The sequence below is a fragment of the Camelina sativa genome, chromosome 7 (assembly GCF_030686135.1).
Source record: "Camelina sativa cultivar CO46 ecotype springtype chromosome 7, ASM3068613v1".
In the NCBI taxonomy this organism is placed as follows: Eukaryota; Viridiplantae; Streptophyta; class Magnoliopsida; order Brassicales; family Brassicaceae; genus Camelina; species Camelina sativa.
In genome coordinates, this window is record NC_141886.1 from 15,658,990 (window position 1) to 15,676,828 (window position 17,839).

General features: G+C 36.6%; 4 protein-coding genes across 5 annotated transcripts; 2 read left to right on the plus strand and 2 right to left on the minus strand.

The window, feature by feature from the left end:
- Positions 1-82: 82 nt before the first annotated feature.
- Positions 83-3,316, plus strand: LOC104701059 (uncharacterized). The gene is made up of 8 exons (XM_010416689.3): positions 83-358; positions 679-872; positions 1,162-1,503; positions 1,615-2,200; positions 2,438-2,538; positions 2,614-2,703; positions 2,797-2,924; positions 3,037-3,316. Exons 2-8 carry the CDS (start codon positions 732-734, stop codon positions 3,155-3,157), a joined length of 1,509 nt encoding a protein of 502 aa, XP_010414991.1. The 5' UTR covers positions 83-358; positions 679-731; the 3' UTR covers positions 3,158-3,316.
- A 1,699-nt stretch (positions 3,317-5,015) lies between these two features.
- On the minus strand, positions 5,016-7,441 carry LOC104701060 (putative pectinesterase 10). 2 transcript variants are annotated; one of them, XM_087460182.1, is made up of 6 exons: positions 7,297-7,438; positions 7,080-7,214; positions 6,831-6,990; positions 5,736-5,951; positions 5,393-5,655; positions 5,016-5,293 (listed from the first exon to the last, which is right to left on the minus strand). In XM_087460182.1, exons 3-6 carry the CDS (start codon positions 6,948-6,950, stop codon positions 5,113-5,115), a joined length of 780 nt encoding a protein of 259 aa, XP_087316308.1. In that variant the 5' UTR covers positions 6,951-6,990; positions 7,080-7,214; positions 7,297-7,438; the 3' UTR covers positions 5,016-5,112. The 2 variants fall into 2 exon arrangements, with proteins under 2 accessions (XP_087316308.1, XP_010414992.1); XM_010416690.2 differs by having other exon boundaries at positions 7,080-7,441.
- Positions 7,442-8,763: 1,322 nt separating this feature from the next.
- On the minus strand, positions 8,764-9,648 carry LOC104704581 (uncharacterized). The gene has a single exon (XM_010420639.2). It carries the CDS (start codon positions 9,646-9,648, stop codon positions 8,764-8,766), a length of 885 nt encoding a protein of 294 aa, XP_010418941.2.
- Positions 9,649-16,648: 7,000 nt separating this feature from the next.
- Positions 16,649-17,794, plus strand: LOC147941264 (uncharacterized). The gene has a single exon (XM_087458448.1). The coding sequence runs from the start codon at positions 16,649-16,651 to the stop codon at positions 17,792-17,794; it is 1,146 nt and encodes a 381-aa protein (XP_087314574.1).
- The last annotated feature ends 45 nt before the right edge of the window (positions 17,795-17,839 follow it).

The following is a 17,839-nucleotide window of genomic DNA, read 5'->3' on the forward strand; positions in this document are numbered from 1 at the left end:
AGGCCAGAAAAGAGTAAAAAGAAAATGATATTGGTGATAATGTTTGTGACTATATTTATTCTCAAATAAAAACTAGAGACACATTACGTTTGTGCATTGTCTTAATGGGCCGATTTATACAAAAGAAGCGAAACACAAGTATGCGTAGATTAGCAATAATAAGCTGAGTTATTAAACGCTAACGTTAACCAAGTATGCGTAGATTAGTCTAACCTACGCCTTTGTTTCTCTGGCTTCTCCTTCCCAGAAAGAGTGAAGACGGTGAAGTTCATCTTCTTCTTCGTCAACTCCAATAAACCATAAACCCTAATTCCAGCATACCTTTGCTCAAAATTCGATCCTTTGAAATCTAAATCAGGTAAATTTGTTTTAATCGACCTCTTAATTCAAGTAATTAGCTTTTTGTGAATCTAAAATCAAGATCCTTGAATTACCTCAGACTCTAAACCATGACCCTGAAAACGAATTGTGAATTAGATTTCTAAAAGTCTCTTCCTTTTGCTTTGATTCTTGTTGATTACTGTGTTTCCTCTACAGGCTTGCTTAGAGTTACACCTGTGTGAACTTAAAGTTGATAACAAATGGGGAATCTGAATTTAGCTGTATCTCTAAGCTATAATTTGTTGTTTTGGATGTTTTGATTTCATGATCTGATGCTGATGAGTAATATATATTTAGGGACGTCTTCAAGTATGTGGGAGCTTTGATTTTTGAGTCAAGCAAAAACAATTATGGAAAGTCTTGGAGGTATAGGGTTCAGTAATACTAGCAGTGCTACAAAGAAGAAGAGAAGCACCACGTTGCGCCGGCCTTGGAATGAACGACAGTTACAGGATGCTTCGTCGTTGCCATCCACACCAATCCCTGACAATGTAAGAAACCACCAACATAATAACTTTTGCAACTAAAATCCATCTCTGCTGGAATATACGTCTTTTACATAGCTTTAAGTATTTTCATACCTCTTTAGTTATGTAGAATAGTCACTTTAACTCTGCGGCCGTTAAAGTTTCTGCCTTTATCTATATATCTAAGTCAATAGCACTTAGGATCATTGTGAACTTTCTGGTCACTTCATACTGTTGTTCTTTATGTGTTTACTACTAAGATATGAGTGATTTGTGTTAACTGATGTGTAAGATTTTGGCTTTGTGTTGGTAGAATGAGAATAAGATAGAAGAGATAGAAGCAGTGGAGTCAGATGAAGGTTCAACAAATGGTTCGTTCCAAGGTAGTAACCTAGTGAGGCAAGGTGGAGCTCACAGCACTGCGTCCACTGAAGGATTTCTTGTCCCTTGTAAAAGGAATCACTCAATTAACACAACAGAACATCGAGCGGGTTTTGATGAGAATACCATCAAGAAGGTTAAGCTCAAACTCGGTGGTTCGTCAAAAACTATAAATGTAGTATCTGCTTCTGATGGTGCTTCTGATATTGGATTGTGCTCGACAAAGTCTTCCCATGCGCCAGATGATGCCTTGGCAATTAGTCAGACTAACCAGGTACCAAATCTTTTCTCAAATGCTGAAATATATGTCTCAATTTCTCACTGGAGTCTGTGCTAGTAACTGCCTACAGTTGTAATTTGTTGTTGTTTGCTTCTTTACTCACAGGAAATTTCAAACGAGCGATCCGCTAAACTAAGAGAGACACCGCTGGACACCGCAAGCAAATCAGATTCATGTAATGATACCCAAGATAGGAAAACAAAAACGAATCCGATCCGTAAAAGCAACCGGATTTCTAAGAGACGTGTTTTGGATGAGGAACTCGATAGTCTTGATGATGATGACGAAGAAATTCAGTTTCTCAAAAGGATGAAAATGGCTAGAGTTGTTGCTGCGGAAGAAGATGTTGATGACGATGAAGAAAGGAGCAGAAAACATAAAAAGCTTTCCAAGGTAATGAAACAAAATGTAGAACTCCCACGTGGTGTAGGAACATCAGAGAAGTCAGGTAAGAAGGATAGAACGGGAAAAGCATTTGATGACGCTGATTATGTCAAGGACGATGACGATGAGGAAGAAGAGGTTGTATCAGATGTTGAGCCAGGAAATAAGAGCTCGAGAACTAGGAGAGCAGCTGAAGAAGGTCAGAGTGAAGTTAAGACAGAAATGACTGTGACTACTCGTCGACGTTCTGGACATAGTGGAAACCTCATTGAGTTTCCTTGTGGCTTACCTCCGGCTCCACCTAGAAGTAAGTTTGATGAACATCTAACTTACTTGCTCTTTTTAAAGGCAATCCCACGAATATTTAATGGTGTACTTGCTGTGGCGCTTGCATTAGATTGTTCACACAATCGCAGGGCCTGCCTACTCTGGTTGTCACATTAGTTGAGAGACCTATACTGTTTGCTCAAGCTATGTTCCAGTCGAGGTTCTTATCAAACTGTTCTCGGACTTAATGTTGTTTGCTTGTTTTGTTTGTTTACAGAGCGAAAAGAAAATGGATTAGAGGTTGATCAGCAACTAAAGAAAGCTGAGGCTGCTCGGAGACGTAAAATGCAAGTCGAAAAGGCAGCTAGAGAATCAGAGGTTTGGTCCTCTTTTAACTTTTTCAGTTGAATGGTTAAATCAAGCAAGCTTAGATAATATTTTTCGCATCGGTAGGCTGAGGCAATCAGGAAGATTCTGGGCCAAGACTCTAGCAGAAAGAAGAAAGAAGATAAGATAAAGAAACGCCAAGAAGAGAAGGCCAAGGTATAAACTGCAATTGCTGAATGAAACTATGAGTATCCCATATGAGATCTTTTCTACTAACCTTATGATTACTTGCAATCTATTGTAATGCAGGAGAAGGCTGCAGACACGATTGCCCGTAGATCAGACACAGTAAAGTGGGTGATGGGTCCTTCAGGAACCATCGTAACCTTCCCAGAAGAACTTGGATTGCCAACTATATTCAACTCTACACCTCACAGGTATGATCAGAAGTACAGCTATGAATTTGATGCAAGGACTCATTACCTCATTGGGATTTACGCAATGCTGTTTAAACGAAATTTAACATGGTTGACCTTGCTAATGAATCAGTTATCCTCCACCACGGGAGAGATGTGCTGGTCCAGAATGTACAAACCCATACAAATACAGAGATTCAGAGTCAAATCTACCATTGTGCAGCCTCCGATGCTACAAAGCGATCAAAGGCTAAATGATGGATATATATACTGTGAATCATACTCGTATAAACAGTTTGTTGTAAATACTAATAAGAAAGCACTATAGAAGTAAGAATCGAATGTTTATTGTTAAAATAACAATCAAATGTCTATAAAACATAGATAAAATGTTTATTTCCTGGGGGAACAAATTTATTTTTAACTATCGTTTCTTGAATCCAGTTATCCAAGTAAGTAAACGGTTAGCCACAGCGAAGTCATTATCCTCAGCTGCCGACTTCTTGGTCCACGGTTATTGTTGTCAAGCCTAAAGCCAAAAATAAATTACACTGTGATTATAGAAAGAAATAGCAAAGAAACTCTCTTGATGTAAGAATTGAGAGTGTGTTGAAAGTGGGCTATGAGAGTTTACATGAGGAAGACCAAGCTCTATTTCTCCACGTTGCAATCTTCTTCAATCATGAACATGTTGATCATGTGACATCCATGCTTGCTAAAAGTAACTTGAGAGTTAGACTTGGGTTAAAAATCCTCGCCAATAGATGTCTCATGCATATAGACTGTAAAAGTAAAGTGGTAATGCACAGTTTGCTACAAGTAATGGCCAGACAAGTCGTTTCCAGACAAGCGCCTTGGAAACGCCAGATTCTAGTAGATGCCCTGGAACTTTGTGATGTTCCAGAAAATGCAACTGTAATGGGTTTTGCATTACCATGATTATAAGTTGTTGTTTAAGCAGATCATCTAGCAACTAACAAGTTCTACTTTGGAATATTTCTTAGGGTAATAGATCAACCTAGGTGTATCATTTGACATAGCAGAGAACAATAAATTAATGATAAGCGCAAGGGCTTTTCAAAGAATGCACAATCTTATGTTCCTGAAAGTTCAAAATCTAGATGTCATTCCAACTCTAAGCAACTTGACATCTCTTAAGAGTATCAACCTACTTAGATGCTCACGATCGACTAAGACGTTTACCAGATTTTCCAGTCAACATCTATAAACTCGAAGTCACAGAGACAGTGGTAGAAGAATTGCCTGCATCACTGAGGCAGTGGAAATACCAAGGCCTTCTTAACACATATCCCCAAGAGTGTAACAAATTTAAAACTACAAGGGAGGCATTTCATGGCAGACGATTACATCAAAGGTCTCCATAATTTAGAACACCTTGTTCCGTCATGCTGCAATCGACTCACGTCATTGCCAGAGCTCCCTGGTTCATCTCAAATTTCTATTAGCGAGCAGTTGCGAATCACTGGAGAGATTAAGTGGTCCCTTAGACACTCCAAATGCAGTTCTCAATTTTTCCAGTTACTTCAAATTGGATAACATGCGGCAGTGGACATTCTCAACACATCTGCCCACGAGTGTAAGAAGTGTAGACCTAAGTAACAGTGGTATTGAGAGGATTATAGATTGCATTAAAGATCTTCATAATCTACAATATCTTATTCGTACAAAATGCAAAAGGCTTGCGTCATTGCCAAGGCTTCCTAGGCCCGGAACATCTTAGCTAGCAATATATATATAAAACAAAGAAATGAAAAACACTAAAGTCTGAACATTGGACAAACATTGAATTCTTTTAAACAGTCAAGAAACTATGATTTGACACTTGCTAGATAACCTCGGCAATGCAAGGAGATCTCTTACGAGGACAGAATTTTCTTTTAGCATGCATGCAACATCTCAAACGAAGAAGAAGCTTCTTGAGGGTTACCGAGTTCTCTACGTAGTAAATACATTGCCAGTTCCATTTCCATAGGCTCTCCACAGAATACTCGAGCGATGATAGCAAACACATGCACGATATGTATGTTGTGCTCGCAGGACACCTTACTCTCGTAGTTAACTCCACGTATGAAAAAATAGCGAAACACAAAGTAACTTTGAACCATATAATTTTTTTCATACGAATATGAATATGTATTATTCATTCTTACGACATATTAAAGAAAAAAAATTACAAACTGTGGATCATCTATATAAAAGAGCCGAGAGAAGAAGGAAGATTAGCCATCCAACCATCTTCATCAATGAAAGTGTTGAAATCTGTAAGAGGTTCAACATCTTTATCAGAAAGATTCTTCTGCCATCCAACTCTTCCTTTCTTATCCGCTCCTTCCCCAGTGCAGTTTACCTCCGCATATGTAAGTTTATCCCTGATTTGTGTGTTTTTTGGTAAGTCGAAATTACTGTTAAAAATATGTAACAAGAGCATATATTAGAAACGAAAGAGAAAAAAAAAACACATTACGTACTCTTCTTGTTTAAAACGCCAAGCATCCCATCCTTGAGGTACGACAACATTGGACATGTTGGTTCCATAGAAGATAACTCTAGAGTAGGCTCGCCAAGCTCTTCCTAAATACGCCTCACCATCTCCTTGAATCGTACAATTACTGAACACGAATCCACTTGTGTCTTTCTCACTTTCCCTCCCTTGCGCAGTTATATATCCTGGTAACATTCCATCTTGCTTCCCTATTGCCTTTGTTATTCCTCTAACGTATATCACACAGTTCTACATCCACACACAAAGTCATTAGATATCTAAATTGTATTCATGTATATATGAAAAAGAGATATATGAGATTACATTACTTGGTATATAGATTGGCCTTGTCCCCATATGAAATCAATGGCTCCTTCGATGTAGCAATTTTTAAAGTAATGGCGGCCTTGAAAATCGTTGACTGTGTCTTGGACACTTATGAAGCTGCAGCCATATAACCACGCCTTGTCCGCGGTTAGTTTAATTGCTGGAGCTACCTTTATCGCTGGATACGGTATTATTGGTGTTATCTTGACATTCGTATTCTGCACAACCAAGATGTTAGTTTCAAAAAACAATATTTATTGTACATACGAAAACAGATTGACATATGTCATATCAATATTGAAATGAGGCTCTCGATATACAATATCCCACATTGAAAATTGAGTAAAATCTTAAGTGGTTTATATAAGATATGGACTTCTCCATTCATTATCAATTGGTTTTGAAATGGAAACTCATATTCTACTAGATGCAACTATCTAAATAGTAAATAGTGAAAGCACTCAAGATAATTTTTTAATTTATTAAATGACTAAATTGTTATTTTTTTCTATTTCGTATCAAGTGTTGTTTAAAAACTAATTTTATTATTTTTATTTAATTGTTAAAATATTTTTTAATAAAAAAGGTATATTTGTCCATTTTCATTTCAAAATGTGTAGTTTTCAAATAACTATAATATTGAGTGTAATTTTCAAATTTCTTTAAAAATTTAGTATATTCTGAAAAATGTCCCTTTTTAATATAATTTTTTATGTGGATAAAATTATAATCTTATCCCTACCACTATAATGTATTAGAAATATTATAGTAAAATAATAATTAGGAATAAAAGAAAAATTCAATTATTTTATGTGTGAAAAAGAACTTAAATGACATTATTATGAAACATAAATAATGATTATTTAAAAAAATGGTTATTTCTATATGGACAATAATGAATTCCAATTTTAAGTATACTTTTAATACATGAATTGTACTTATATGGTTGGAATCACTATTTTAAAAATTAATAAATGTTGTAACCAATAAATCCATATGCTTAAGAAATCTAAATCTAGGTGAAATGGAAAAAAAAAACTCAATGTTTTAACTATGCCATAAACGCTCATACTAGCGTATATGCATAGGACTCTAACCTTGAATGTAATTTTGATAGCGACGAAGTATTGGGCGTGTACTATGAAAGCACTACTCGAATTGGATTGTCCTGCATCATTATATTGAATTACCACTTTTGTTGCGTTGTTTCCTTGCATTATTATCTTTTGTTTCTCCTTCGGAATCACTACCTTTTCGCTTTATCAACACACATAAATCGGTCAACCCACCTAAGAGAAATAAAGAGAAGTGAATTGCATGAAGATAGTGGAGATAAGAGAGCGTACTTGTAGGTTCCATGTCTAAGATAAATCCTAATCCACTGTTTGTTACCAGAAGGAACGGAGTCTACGGCTTCTTGGATGGTTCTGAAATGACCTTTACCATTATGACTAACCACCACTGTCTTTATTATCTCTTTGCTGAAAAATTTCGGGTCTAAACCATAAGAAGAGACAAGTAATGACGAAGCCGTAAAATATAAAAATGAGAGAGCCAATATACTTTTAAGAGATTTCATTGCTTAAGCAAAACGTTTTTAACACTTTTCAACACCAACAATATCAACTAGGCAGAAGTTTCAACTTGGTTGATTTTGGACGTTTATATGGATAATTGTTTGAAGATTATATTATTTTTTCTCATTGGCATTACAATGATATTTTAACTACTTATATATACCATTTTCTTACCTCATTCCAAGTATGGTTAAAGATCCACTGATTAAAATTTTCTTAATCAAAAAAGCAAGTATATACCCATTAATTTAGCATATATACACTAATCTTTAAAAATAATTTTGTCAAATTACATAGCAGCAATAATTCATAAAAATAAGAAATTGATTCATTAAAAAAAATCTACAAGTTAATGCTAAGTAAATACAATATTGAAGAGATTTTGTGAAATTGGTTTTTATAAGAAATGTGTAAAATAGGCAGTAAATACGTTTTAATTTATAACATTATGATTAAGTATGTTATAACATGCTGATTAAATTTGTAAATTGCTTACCTAATTCTAAGTATGGTTAAGGATCCACTCATTTGATTTTTGTTTAAATCAAAAGTACATGAATACCCCCTTTATTTTGATTTGTTACTATTAGGGCATCTCCATCCCTTATCTTTAGAATATGATGTCTCTAAATTAAAAAAACAATAAATGAAAAAGAAATACTATTTAAATAGATTTTATGTCTTTAAATTTAGGACATTATGGTTTAAATGTCTTCCCTAAGGCATTTAGACCAACTCCACTCAAGAACTTGGATCAAATTTCTCTTAATTAAACTAATTATATTATTAATATTAAACTAATCAAGTCAACTTTAACAACTTTAAACAAAATCACTCTTCCACTCGAGAACCCTTATCAAGATTACTTAAGCATTAAAATAATTTTTATTTAACTATTTTTATTAATTATCATATTTTAATAAATTATGAAATAATACAAAACAAGAAAAAGTTAATTTAATTACTTATATTACATGAAAAAGAAAACATAAATATTTTACGTAATTCAGAAATATGAAACATATTTTACAAACTCGAAAAATACAAACATAAATTTTTAAATAGAAGAAATGAACTCGGTTTTATTTTTGGGTTGCACCAAATTTTCGCCAGATATTCTCGTATCATGAACGTCATTTCGAATGCCCATCATATTAGTGAGACTTGTTGGCCTATCTGTAGAAAACAATAAATCCACATGAGAAATTCCGCTTCCTTCTCCGTGATAGAACTCTGATGGATCGTAGAAACTGTATTCATGTCGTTCGTCTTCCACTATCAGGTTATGCAATATGATACATGCTCTCATTATTTTGGCTATTTTTCTTTTATCCCAAAAAAGTGTAGGATTCTTCACGATTGCAAATCAAGCCTGCAAGACTCCAAATGCACGATCTACATCTTTCCGACATGCTTCTTGACATTGAGCAAAGAGTTTTGCTTTTTGACCTTGTCAAAGTGTAATTGATTGGATGAAAGTTGCCCATTTGAGATAGATACTGTCTGTGAGGTAGTACGTCATTTTGTATTGTCGTCCATTGACAATATAGGTAACTCTCGGAGCTCGGCCCTCTAAAAAATCATCAAACACTGGTGAACGGTCCAAAACATTAATATCATTTAATGTACCTGGTGGTCCGAAAAAGGCGTTCCAAATCCATAAATCTTGCGATGCCACAACCTCTAGTACGATTGTCGGTTTTCCTGATCCACATGAATATTGTCCTTTCCATGCCGTGGGACAATTCTTCCACTCCCAATGCATACAATTTATGCTCCCTACCATTCTGGGGAAACCACGATATTCTCCAATATTCAGTAATCGTTGAAGGTCTTCCACTGTAGGTCTTATGAGATACTCGTCTCCAAAAAAATTTATCACTCCATCTACAAATTGTTCAAGGCGTTTGTGGGCGGTTGTTTCAGCGAGACGTAGATATTCATCCACTGCATCTGCCGCACATCGGTATGCCATCATACGGATAGCTGTCGTACATTTTTGAAGTGCCAAAAGACCAAGCCTTCCAGTTGCATCTCGTCTTTGTTTGAAGTACGGGACTCCATTCTCAATACTATTAACAATACGTAGGAACAACAGTTTGTTCATTCTGAAGCGACGGCTAAACATACCTTGAGTGTAAGTCAGGTTCTCACTAAAATAATCATTCCATAACCGTATATGGCCCCTCTCCCGGTCTCTATTAATGTGCACTCTTCTGAAAACTGGCAATGGTGGCTCTTCTGTGTGAGTGCATTGGTATTGAATCTCCTCCACTATACTTTCAACTTCCTCCTCCACCATTTCATCAACTTCTTGATCTGAACTCCACTTTGACATCTTCTTTGAATTTTTGTGGGTTTTAAAGACTGAAACTTAAAAGAGAGATATAAGAGAGATAGAAGATGTAAGTTTTGGTGGTTTTGGATTTTGAAACTTAAAAGAGAGATAGAAGAAGATGTAAGTTTTGGTGGTTTTGGATTCACATCTTATTTAGTGGTTTTGGATTTTGAAACTTAAAAAAGTACAGAGAGAACGAGAGATAGAAATTGAAGGAGATAAAACAAGAAATGAAAGCCAGTTGTGAGGAATGAGTACAATATCTATTCAATATATAGAAGAAGATATACCTACAACTTGACACTAAAAACAACACCGCTTCACGGGACTTAATAACAACGTCCAACAAACAACACTATATAGACCTACAGCTTCACAAGACTTAACAGCTTCCACTACTCCATGAGGTCCACCTTCACGGGACTTTAGCCTTGTGCAACTTCACTAGAGTACAAACAGCTTCACATGTCGCTTAGGCCCCAACAACCTGAAACATATATAAGAAAGATATTGTCCCTCTTCAAGAAGGAATCCAATCGCTGTTCATTACTCACAACCGGATCTTTGCTTGTGTTTAACCAAGCGTTTATGAGTCGGACATCCTCCTGTGTAGTCCACCTCTTTCTACTTTCTCTACCTCCATCTTCTTCATTCTCATCTAAACTAAGCTCAATACACTCTGAAGGGACAGAGGAGGAGCTAAAGTGAACTGGTTGCGAAAGATATGGAAAAGGCTGAGAGTGGAAAGATGTGGTAAACCGAATAGGCTGAGAGGTTTCTGTGGAATTTGAAACATGAGGAGTTTCAGAAGTGTTTGAGTCATGTTGAGAATTCAACAGATCTACAAAGTAAGGGGTAGGAAAACTGTAAGGGTTGCTACGATCCATGTATATGTTTTACAAAAGAGAGATATGTTTAAAAGTTTTCTTAAAGAGAGATAATGGGTTGTTACAAAAGGGAAATGTTTGTTTGACAGTTGGGGTTAAAGTCACAAATTATATAGAGAAAGATATGTTTTAACGTTTTAATCCGTTAATGAGAGAAGTTTTTTATGTTTAAACGTTTTCATATTTGTAATGAGTGTCCTAAAACGAAATATACACTTTTCATTATATTTCCTATACTAGACAACTCAAAATGCAGCAAGCATTTCACCTTTTACAACATCATATCTTATCAGATGGTTACAGTCGAGAGATTTTTAAATTACAATAATTGACTGAAGAGTTATTAAAGTCAAGATTTATTTCTAAAACAATCATTGAGTGAATATTATTTTTCTCTTTTTTAAATATCAAACAACCATATACTACATTTGGTTATGGGAATTGAAAACAAAACAGAGACCTCTTCCCATTCACACCTCTCTTCACCCAATACAGCATCTCTGTGGTACACTTGCACGATTCCATGAACACCTCGCACAACACAACATAAAACCAGTTAACACGGTTCATCATTAGACTTGAACACAACAACACATAAAACCATATACTTTTAATAAAACTTCAACACAATAGAGTATAAAACCAGTTACTAATAATCATACAACAAACAACAACACACGGTTCATGAGACTTTAACACATCACAACAGAAAACCACATTATTCTAAACAAACTTGAACACAACAGACAATGACAACCAGTTACTAATAATCGGACAACAAACAACAACATATGGTTCATGAGACCTTAACAAAACACAACATAAAACCACTTAATCCTACACAAATTTTAACACTAACAGACCATACAACAAGTTACTAATTATCAGACAACAAACAACAACATATGGTTCCTCAGTCTGGTTAAAGCCTCAGAGAAGGAATCACATAAGTAAACCCACAGTTAAAGTCAAACCCTACCAAATTTCTCAGATTTAGCTTAAACCGTGAAATCAATACAATCGGATTTGTAAACCCAATAACAGTCGATCAGAATTGTAAACCCAGACTCACACTCACACTAGATTCAAATTCTCGTAACAAACTCTAATCAAAGATGAGATGACGAACCTTCTATGTGCGCGATCCGCCAGCCGGTTGACCTCGTCGTCCCCTTAATCCCATCACAGGAACCTTCCGCCATTGTTATCGCCGTCGGAGATAGAAGGTCGTGAGCAACAAATCGTCATATCGAGGGGAATCTCGATAGGAACCCGAAACCTCGACATATCTCTCTTATATAACAAGATCTTTCGTGTTTAAGCTAAAAAATCCAATGATTCAAGGTGAATCGCGTGATTTTCACGGCAAAACCACGAATCGCCGATGGTTTCGCCGTTTGTCTAGAGAGAGATAGAAGAGAGAGAACGTCGCGAAGAGAAAGAAGAAAATAGAGAAAAAAGGTTTTTTGTTTTTGTATTTTACCCCCTCACAAATCATAACCCGCCACGTTTTGATTCTCAGGATACGTATTGTGGAAACGGTTCTCTTATTTTCTGATTTTTTTTTGGGTTTTATGTTTATATTTAGGCAAGAGAAATCCACAAAGAAACCCTAGTGGACTTGCTCTTAAGACATGATATAAGTTTAAAGACATCAATTCCACTTAAATAATATTTTACTTTATTTATTATTTTAATCTTTTTTTAATACATCTCCTCAAAGATGAGAGATGTAGACTCTCATATATGGTCTAGATCTTCTGATAAAATGAAGGACATGCTTGAGAATTGTCGGAATTAACCATGAACCACTATGACTTCCAGTTCGTGAAAATATGATTTGTTTCCTAATTAAGTAGTTTTCTAACCAAAAACAATTATTAGACTCCCCTTAAGCTGTAGAAAATGTTTATGAAAGGATCTAACATCATGTTTTTCTAGGTGAAATGAGTTTAAGAAGATCTAATACTTTTAACTTCACTTTCCTGAAAAGTGAAGATCTAATAATTTGACACCTTCGATTTCTTCTACTTCCTAGATCAAAAGTTTGTTTTTATTAACCCTTATCATGAAAGCTAAGCAAAAGTTTCAACTTGACACTTTCAAGGAGAGATGATTCTGAATGTCTGTCTGTTCATTCTCTCATTGAAATTACAATGGTATTTTAACTACTTATGAAACCACGTCTACTTATGTACAGTTTATCACCTAATTCAAAAGTATGGTTAAAGATCCACTCACTTATTTGATTTCTTAACAAAAAGCATAAATGCTCAATAATTCAGTGTACACTAATTTTTAATATGTACCAATAAACGGAAATGAACTTTCTCCAATGGAGTTGTATATTTTATTCAATATGTATCAATAAACGGAAGTGAATTTTTTCCAATGAAATAGAATCGCAAACCGAAAATTACTAGTTATATCAAAATTTTATGTACAAATATTCAAGAGAATTGAATTTATTTTTTAGAGAAAATTGTATCCTGACTCAAGTAGATAAAATTTTGAATTTAAGTAAATCCTGACTCGCTCAAACGTATCTTGTAAGTTCAAGGATGAACAGTTAGTAATTACGTTTTTCACTTTGTTAATAAAAAAGTGAAAATTTCATACTCTGGAACCTGTAAATATATGTTTAGAAGATTGAAGTTTATTTTGTAAAAGTGAAAATTTATGGATTTGTTTGCCAAACTCAAAAATATGGTAGTCAAACAATTGTAACTTTATTGCTTGAAGTGATATAGGCAGCGATTTTTATCAATATTTATTGCAAAATTTACATGGCGATATACAATAGTGCAAGACTTAGTTTGAACTTTGACGTAGATTCTTTAAATATAGAGAAAAAGAAAAAAATCAGTTACAAATTTGTTGACTTGTTATGTGTTGGTATTTGAATCTCAAATTTGACACCAGATGTAATGAGGAAAAATGAAAAACGTTATTGCTAACTGTTCATCCTTTTGTGAATATTACGTCCACTTTAAATATTTTTGTTCTTCCATTATCGCTATAATAGTACTTTAACTTTGATAAACATGTCCACTGAAAATCCATGAAAATTTCCTTACCGAAGCATATGTTTAGAAAAAGAAAAAAAAAAAGAATTCAAACGTACTACGGCTTTGAATGGTTGTACGGTATGGTGTAAACCGGACAATGCATACCAATATTTTGGTATGCAAAACATTGGACTGTGGTATGGAGCAGATTAGTATGGAGTTTATATTAGTATGGAGCTTTTGAGGAGCAGAATGAAAAATGCAGACCAATAGTGAATTTACAATGGTATGGAGTTGTACGCTCAAATGCATACTAGTATGGAGATTTTTAGTATGCAACAATGCATACTGGTATGCAATGGTGAATGGTAAATTAAATGCAGACTAATCCAATTTTAGTCTGCTCTGGAGCATACTGTACAACCATTCAAAGACTACATTTAAACTAATATTGAGTACCAATATGAGGTCCGATCCGTGTCAACAATACTAAATTTAAAATTGAATAGTAAAAAAAGAAGGAAGATGCTTTTTTGACAACAATTAGCACAAGAATTAATGTTGTGTTGGGCTTTTGTGAATAGGGATGATTATATAACACTTCTAATTCTATAAAACAGAGTTTAAAGGAAATAATTTGGCTATCACATAAATGCTTTTATATTTTTTAGAACTTTGTGCACAGAAAAAAAAATATATATGTATATATATAATTCAAAAGGTAAACGTGTTTTTAAGTTGATAATTCTAGAAAAGAAAAGAATTGAAGAAAAACGCATCTCTATTATACAGATTCTATAATATAGAGAAAAAAAATAAGGATAATGGTTTTAGAAAGGAATTGATTTGATAAACCCTTGCTAGCTTTTATTGAGGATAAGAGTCGACGGAGTTGAGGTGGTTTTCGATTTGATAGACGGTGGTTGGATAAAAAGGATTTCTTTGCTGCGGTTTCTGCAGGATGGGAGGATCCGACGGAAGCCGGAACCTCCTCCACTATGGTAGATAAAATTACCAAATGTCGTCGTGCTATCTCTCGGTGGAGGAAAGAGCAATTACCCTTTGGACGGGAGACAATTGAGGATATAAAGGCCAAATTAGAGATAGCCCAGGAAGATGATACTACCTCAGTTGATGAGCTGGCGGAACTTACTTAGCGGTTACCGGAGGCATATCGGGATGAAGAGGTGTATTGGTATCAAAAAAGTAGAAGTCGATGGATGCGTTTTGGTGACCAAAATACCAGTTATTTTCATGCTCAAAAAAAACAAAGACGTGTTCAGAACCGGATTGTTGGTCTCCATGATCAACACGGTAATTGGATGACGAAAGAGAGGGATATCCAACACATTGCGGTCTCTTATTTTAGGATCTTTTTACATCCTCAGAACCTTCGGATTTTTCAGAAATGTTAGACGAGGTTCATCCATCTATTTCGCTCGAGACAAATGAATTCTTAACTCGAGAGGTTACAGAACATGAGGTTAAACATGCACTTTTTATGATGCATTCGGACAATGCTCCAGGACCAGATGGGATGACTGCCCTTTTTTACCAGAAGGCGTGGGCTACGGTTAAAGCAGATCTAGTGCTTTTAGTCAATTCTTTCCTGGGGAATGGGAATTTTGATAAGAGGCTTAATGTGACAAAATATGTTTTATCCCAAAGGTGGATAAGCCGACAAGGATGACGGAGCTACGGCCTATTAGCCTATGCAATGTTGGTTATAAAATTATATCAAAGTTTCTGTACCAGCGACTTCGCACTGTTTTACCATCTCTAGTCTCGGAAACGCAATCGGCAATTGTAGAGGGTCGCCTAATTTCAGATAATATATTGATTGCTCAGGAAATGTTTCACGGGCTCCGAACAAATCCCTCTTGCAAGGGAAAGTTCATGGCTATAGAAACGGATATGAGTAAGGCCTATGACCGGGTCGAGTGGTCCTTCGTCGAACATGTACTCAGGAAGTTTGGGTTCTGTGAGATGTGGATAACATGGATTATGTGCTGTGTCAAGTCGGTTCAATAAAAGGTTTTACTTAATGGACAAGCTTATGGGTCTATTAATCCTTGTAGGGGTCTACGCCAAGGGGACCCTTTGTCCCCTTATCTCTTTATTCTTTGTACGGAGGTGCTTATTGCACATTTTCGGAAAGCGGAAAGATAGAAACTTCTTACGGGTATCAAGGTTTCGACTGCTAGTCCCGCTATCTCTCACCTCTTATTTGCGGATGATAGTCTATTTATCTGGCGGGCCACGAAGGAGCAATGTGAAGTGGTATTGGGGATTCTCAACAAGTATGAACGGGTCTCTGGCCAACAGATCAATTTCCAGAAGTCCTCGGTCCAGTTTGGACATACGATGGATTTTAGGACTAGGGAAGAATTAAAAGGGGTTCTGGGAATCACAAATTTGGGTGGTATGGGTTCTTATTTAGCTATTCCGGAAAGCCTGGGCGGGGCAAAGACAAATTTTTTTTTGTTTGTCCAGGATAAATTGCAAGCTCGGGCAAGTGGGTGGCCGGCTAGGCTTTTATCAAAAGGGGGCAAAGAGGTAATGATTAAGTCTGTTGATACGGTTGTCCCTACTTTTGTGATGTCCTGTTTCCGCTTACCCAAGACGGTTACACGGAAATCGACTAGTGCGATTTCTAATTTTTGGTGGAGTTCATCGGGACAATCACGAGGGCTTCACTGGGTGTCATGGGATAAACTATGTAGTGGTAAGGAAGCCGGGGGGTTAGGTTTCCGATGCTTGGATGATTATAACACTGCTCTGCTGGCAAAGCAGCTATGGCGTTTGATCATGGTACCGAAATCGCTTTTTGCATGGGTTTTTGAAGGACGATACTATCGGCATTCTAATCCTTTGGATCCAATTAAATCTTACTCCCCGTCCCATGGGTGGCGGAGTATAGTTTCTGCTCGCTCTCTGGTTAATAAAGGACTTATTACACGAGTAGGACCTGGGGCTACCATCTCTGTATGGACTGACCCTTGGATTCCTGCTTAATCCCCGAGACCAGCATTGAGTTCATGCTCGCCTTTTGATCCTCTGCTCCGAGTTGCAAATTTCATTGACAGGAGTTCTAATTCTTGGGATATGGCTCAGCTTTCGGCTACGTTTGTACCGGAAGATGTTGCTATAATTTCTGCCTTACCGTTGCGACAACCGGATAAACCGGATTTGCCGGGATGGCACTTTACTAAGTCTGGTAAATATTCGGCTAAATTAGGATATCATTGTCTATGTTCTCATCGGACGGCTCCCTCTGGGCCGAACGTTTTTGGTCCAGATATTACACCTCTTCAGGCCTTTGTGTGGAAGATTAGGTGCCCACCAAAACTTTGTCATTTCATGTGGCAAGTTCTTTCAGGTTGTGTGGTGGTTACATCTAATCTACGGAAACATGGTATGAGTTGTGATGCCACATGTGGTCTTTGTGGTTTTCAGGAGGAGACAATTAATCATACCCTTTTTGAATGTCCGCCTGCTAGACAAGTTTGGGCTCTGTCGCAGTTCCCGACAGCCCTGGGTGTTTTTCCATCGGCTTCAATTTTCACAAACATGGAGTTTCTTTTTTGGCGTTTTACAAATGTTTCGACACATGAATTTTTTTCCTGGATCTTGTGGTATATATGGAAAGCGCGTAATGATAAACTCTTTAGTAATCTGGATTCCAATCCCCTAGCGATCTTGCGGCTAGAGGAGGATGAGGCAAAAGCATGGGCTTTGGCTCAAACAGAGGATTTAACGGTCGCATCGGCTATTCTTATTGAGGTTGTTCCCCGGGGAAGCAGTGCTCCTAGTTCTTTGGCCAGCTATATTTGTTTTGTCGATGGTTCATGGAAAGCAACAGACCGTTATGCAGGAAGAGGGTGGTTCTGCACGTCGCCCTTTGGTGACGTCCCCACTATGGGAGCTGCCAACCTTCGCCGTAGTCTGACCTCTCTCCATGCTGAGATTGAGGCCCTTGTCTGGGCCATGCGATGTATGATTGGAGCGGATAACCAATCTGTTGTTTTTCTCACCGACTGCTCCGATTTAGTGAAGATGGTGTCTTCGCCTTCCGAGTGGCCAACTTTTACACCTTACTTGGAGGACATCCAAGCGGATAAGGAGGAGTTTACTTCCTTTTCATTAGTCTACGTCCCGCGTTCTCAGAATGGTAAAACGGATAATCTTGCGCAAGGCGCTCGCACAGTTCCGCATTTAGTTACCTATGTTAACAATGTACCTTCGTATTGACTTGTTTGAGCCAACCTAGTATCCTTTGATGTCAAAAAAAAAAAA

Excerpts from the sequence above, each read along its gene's own strand:
- LOC147941264 (XM_087458448.1), top strand. The coding sequence starts at position 16,649 with ATGGCTCAGCTTTCGGCTACGTTTGTACCGGAAGATGTTGCTATAATT.
- LOC104704581 (XM_010420639.2), bottom strand. The coding sequence starts at position 9,648 with ATGTCAAAGTGGAGTTCAGATCAAGAAGTTGATGAAATGGTGGAGGAG.
- LOC104701059 (XM_010416689.3), top strand. The coding sequence starts at position 732 with ATGGAAAGTCTTGGAGGTATAGGGTTCAGTAATACTAGCAGTGCTACA. Across the intron at positions 873-1,161 it reads CCACACCAATCCCTGACAAT|AATGAGAATAAGATAGAAGA; the intron begins GTAAGAAACCAC and ends TTGTGTTGGTAG. Across the intron at positions 2,704-2,796 it reads GCCAAGAAGAGAAGGCCAAG|GAGAAGGCTGCAGACACGAT; the intron begins GTATAAACTGCA and ends ATTGTAATGCAG.
- LOC104701060 (XM_010416690.2), bottom strand. The coding sequence starts at position 7,312 with ATGAAATCTCTTAAAAGTATATTGGCTCTCTCATTTTTATATTTTACG. Across the intron at positions 6,991-7,079 it reads CTTAGACATGGAACCTACAA|CGAAAAGGTAGTGATTCCGA; the intron begins GTACGCTCTCTT and ends GTGTTGATAAAG. Across the intron at positions 5,294-5,392 it reads TGGCGTTTTAAACAAGAAGA|GGATAAACTTACATATGCGG; the intron begins GTACGTAATGTG and ends CACACAAATCAG.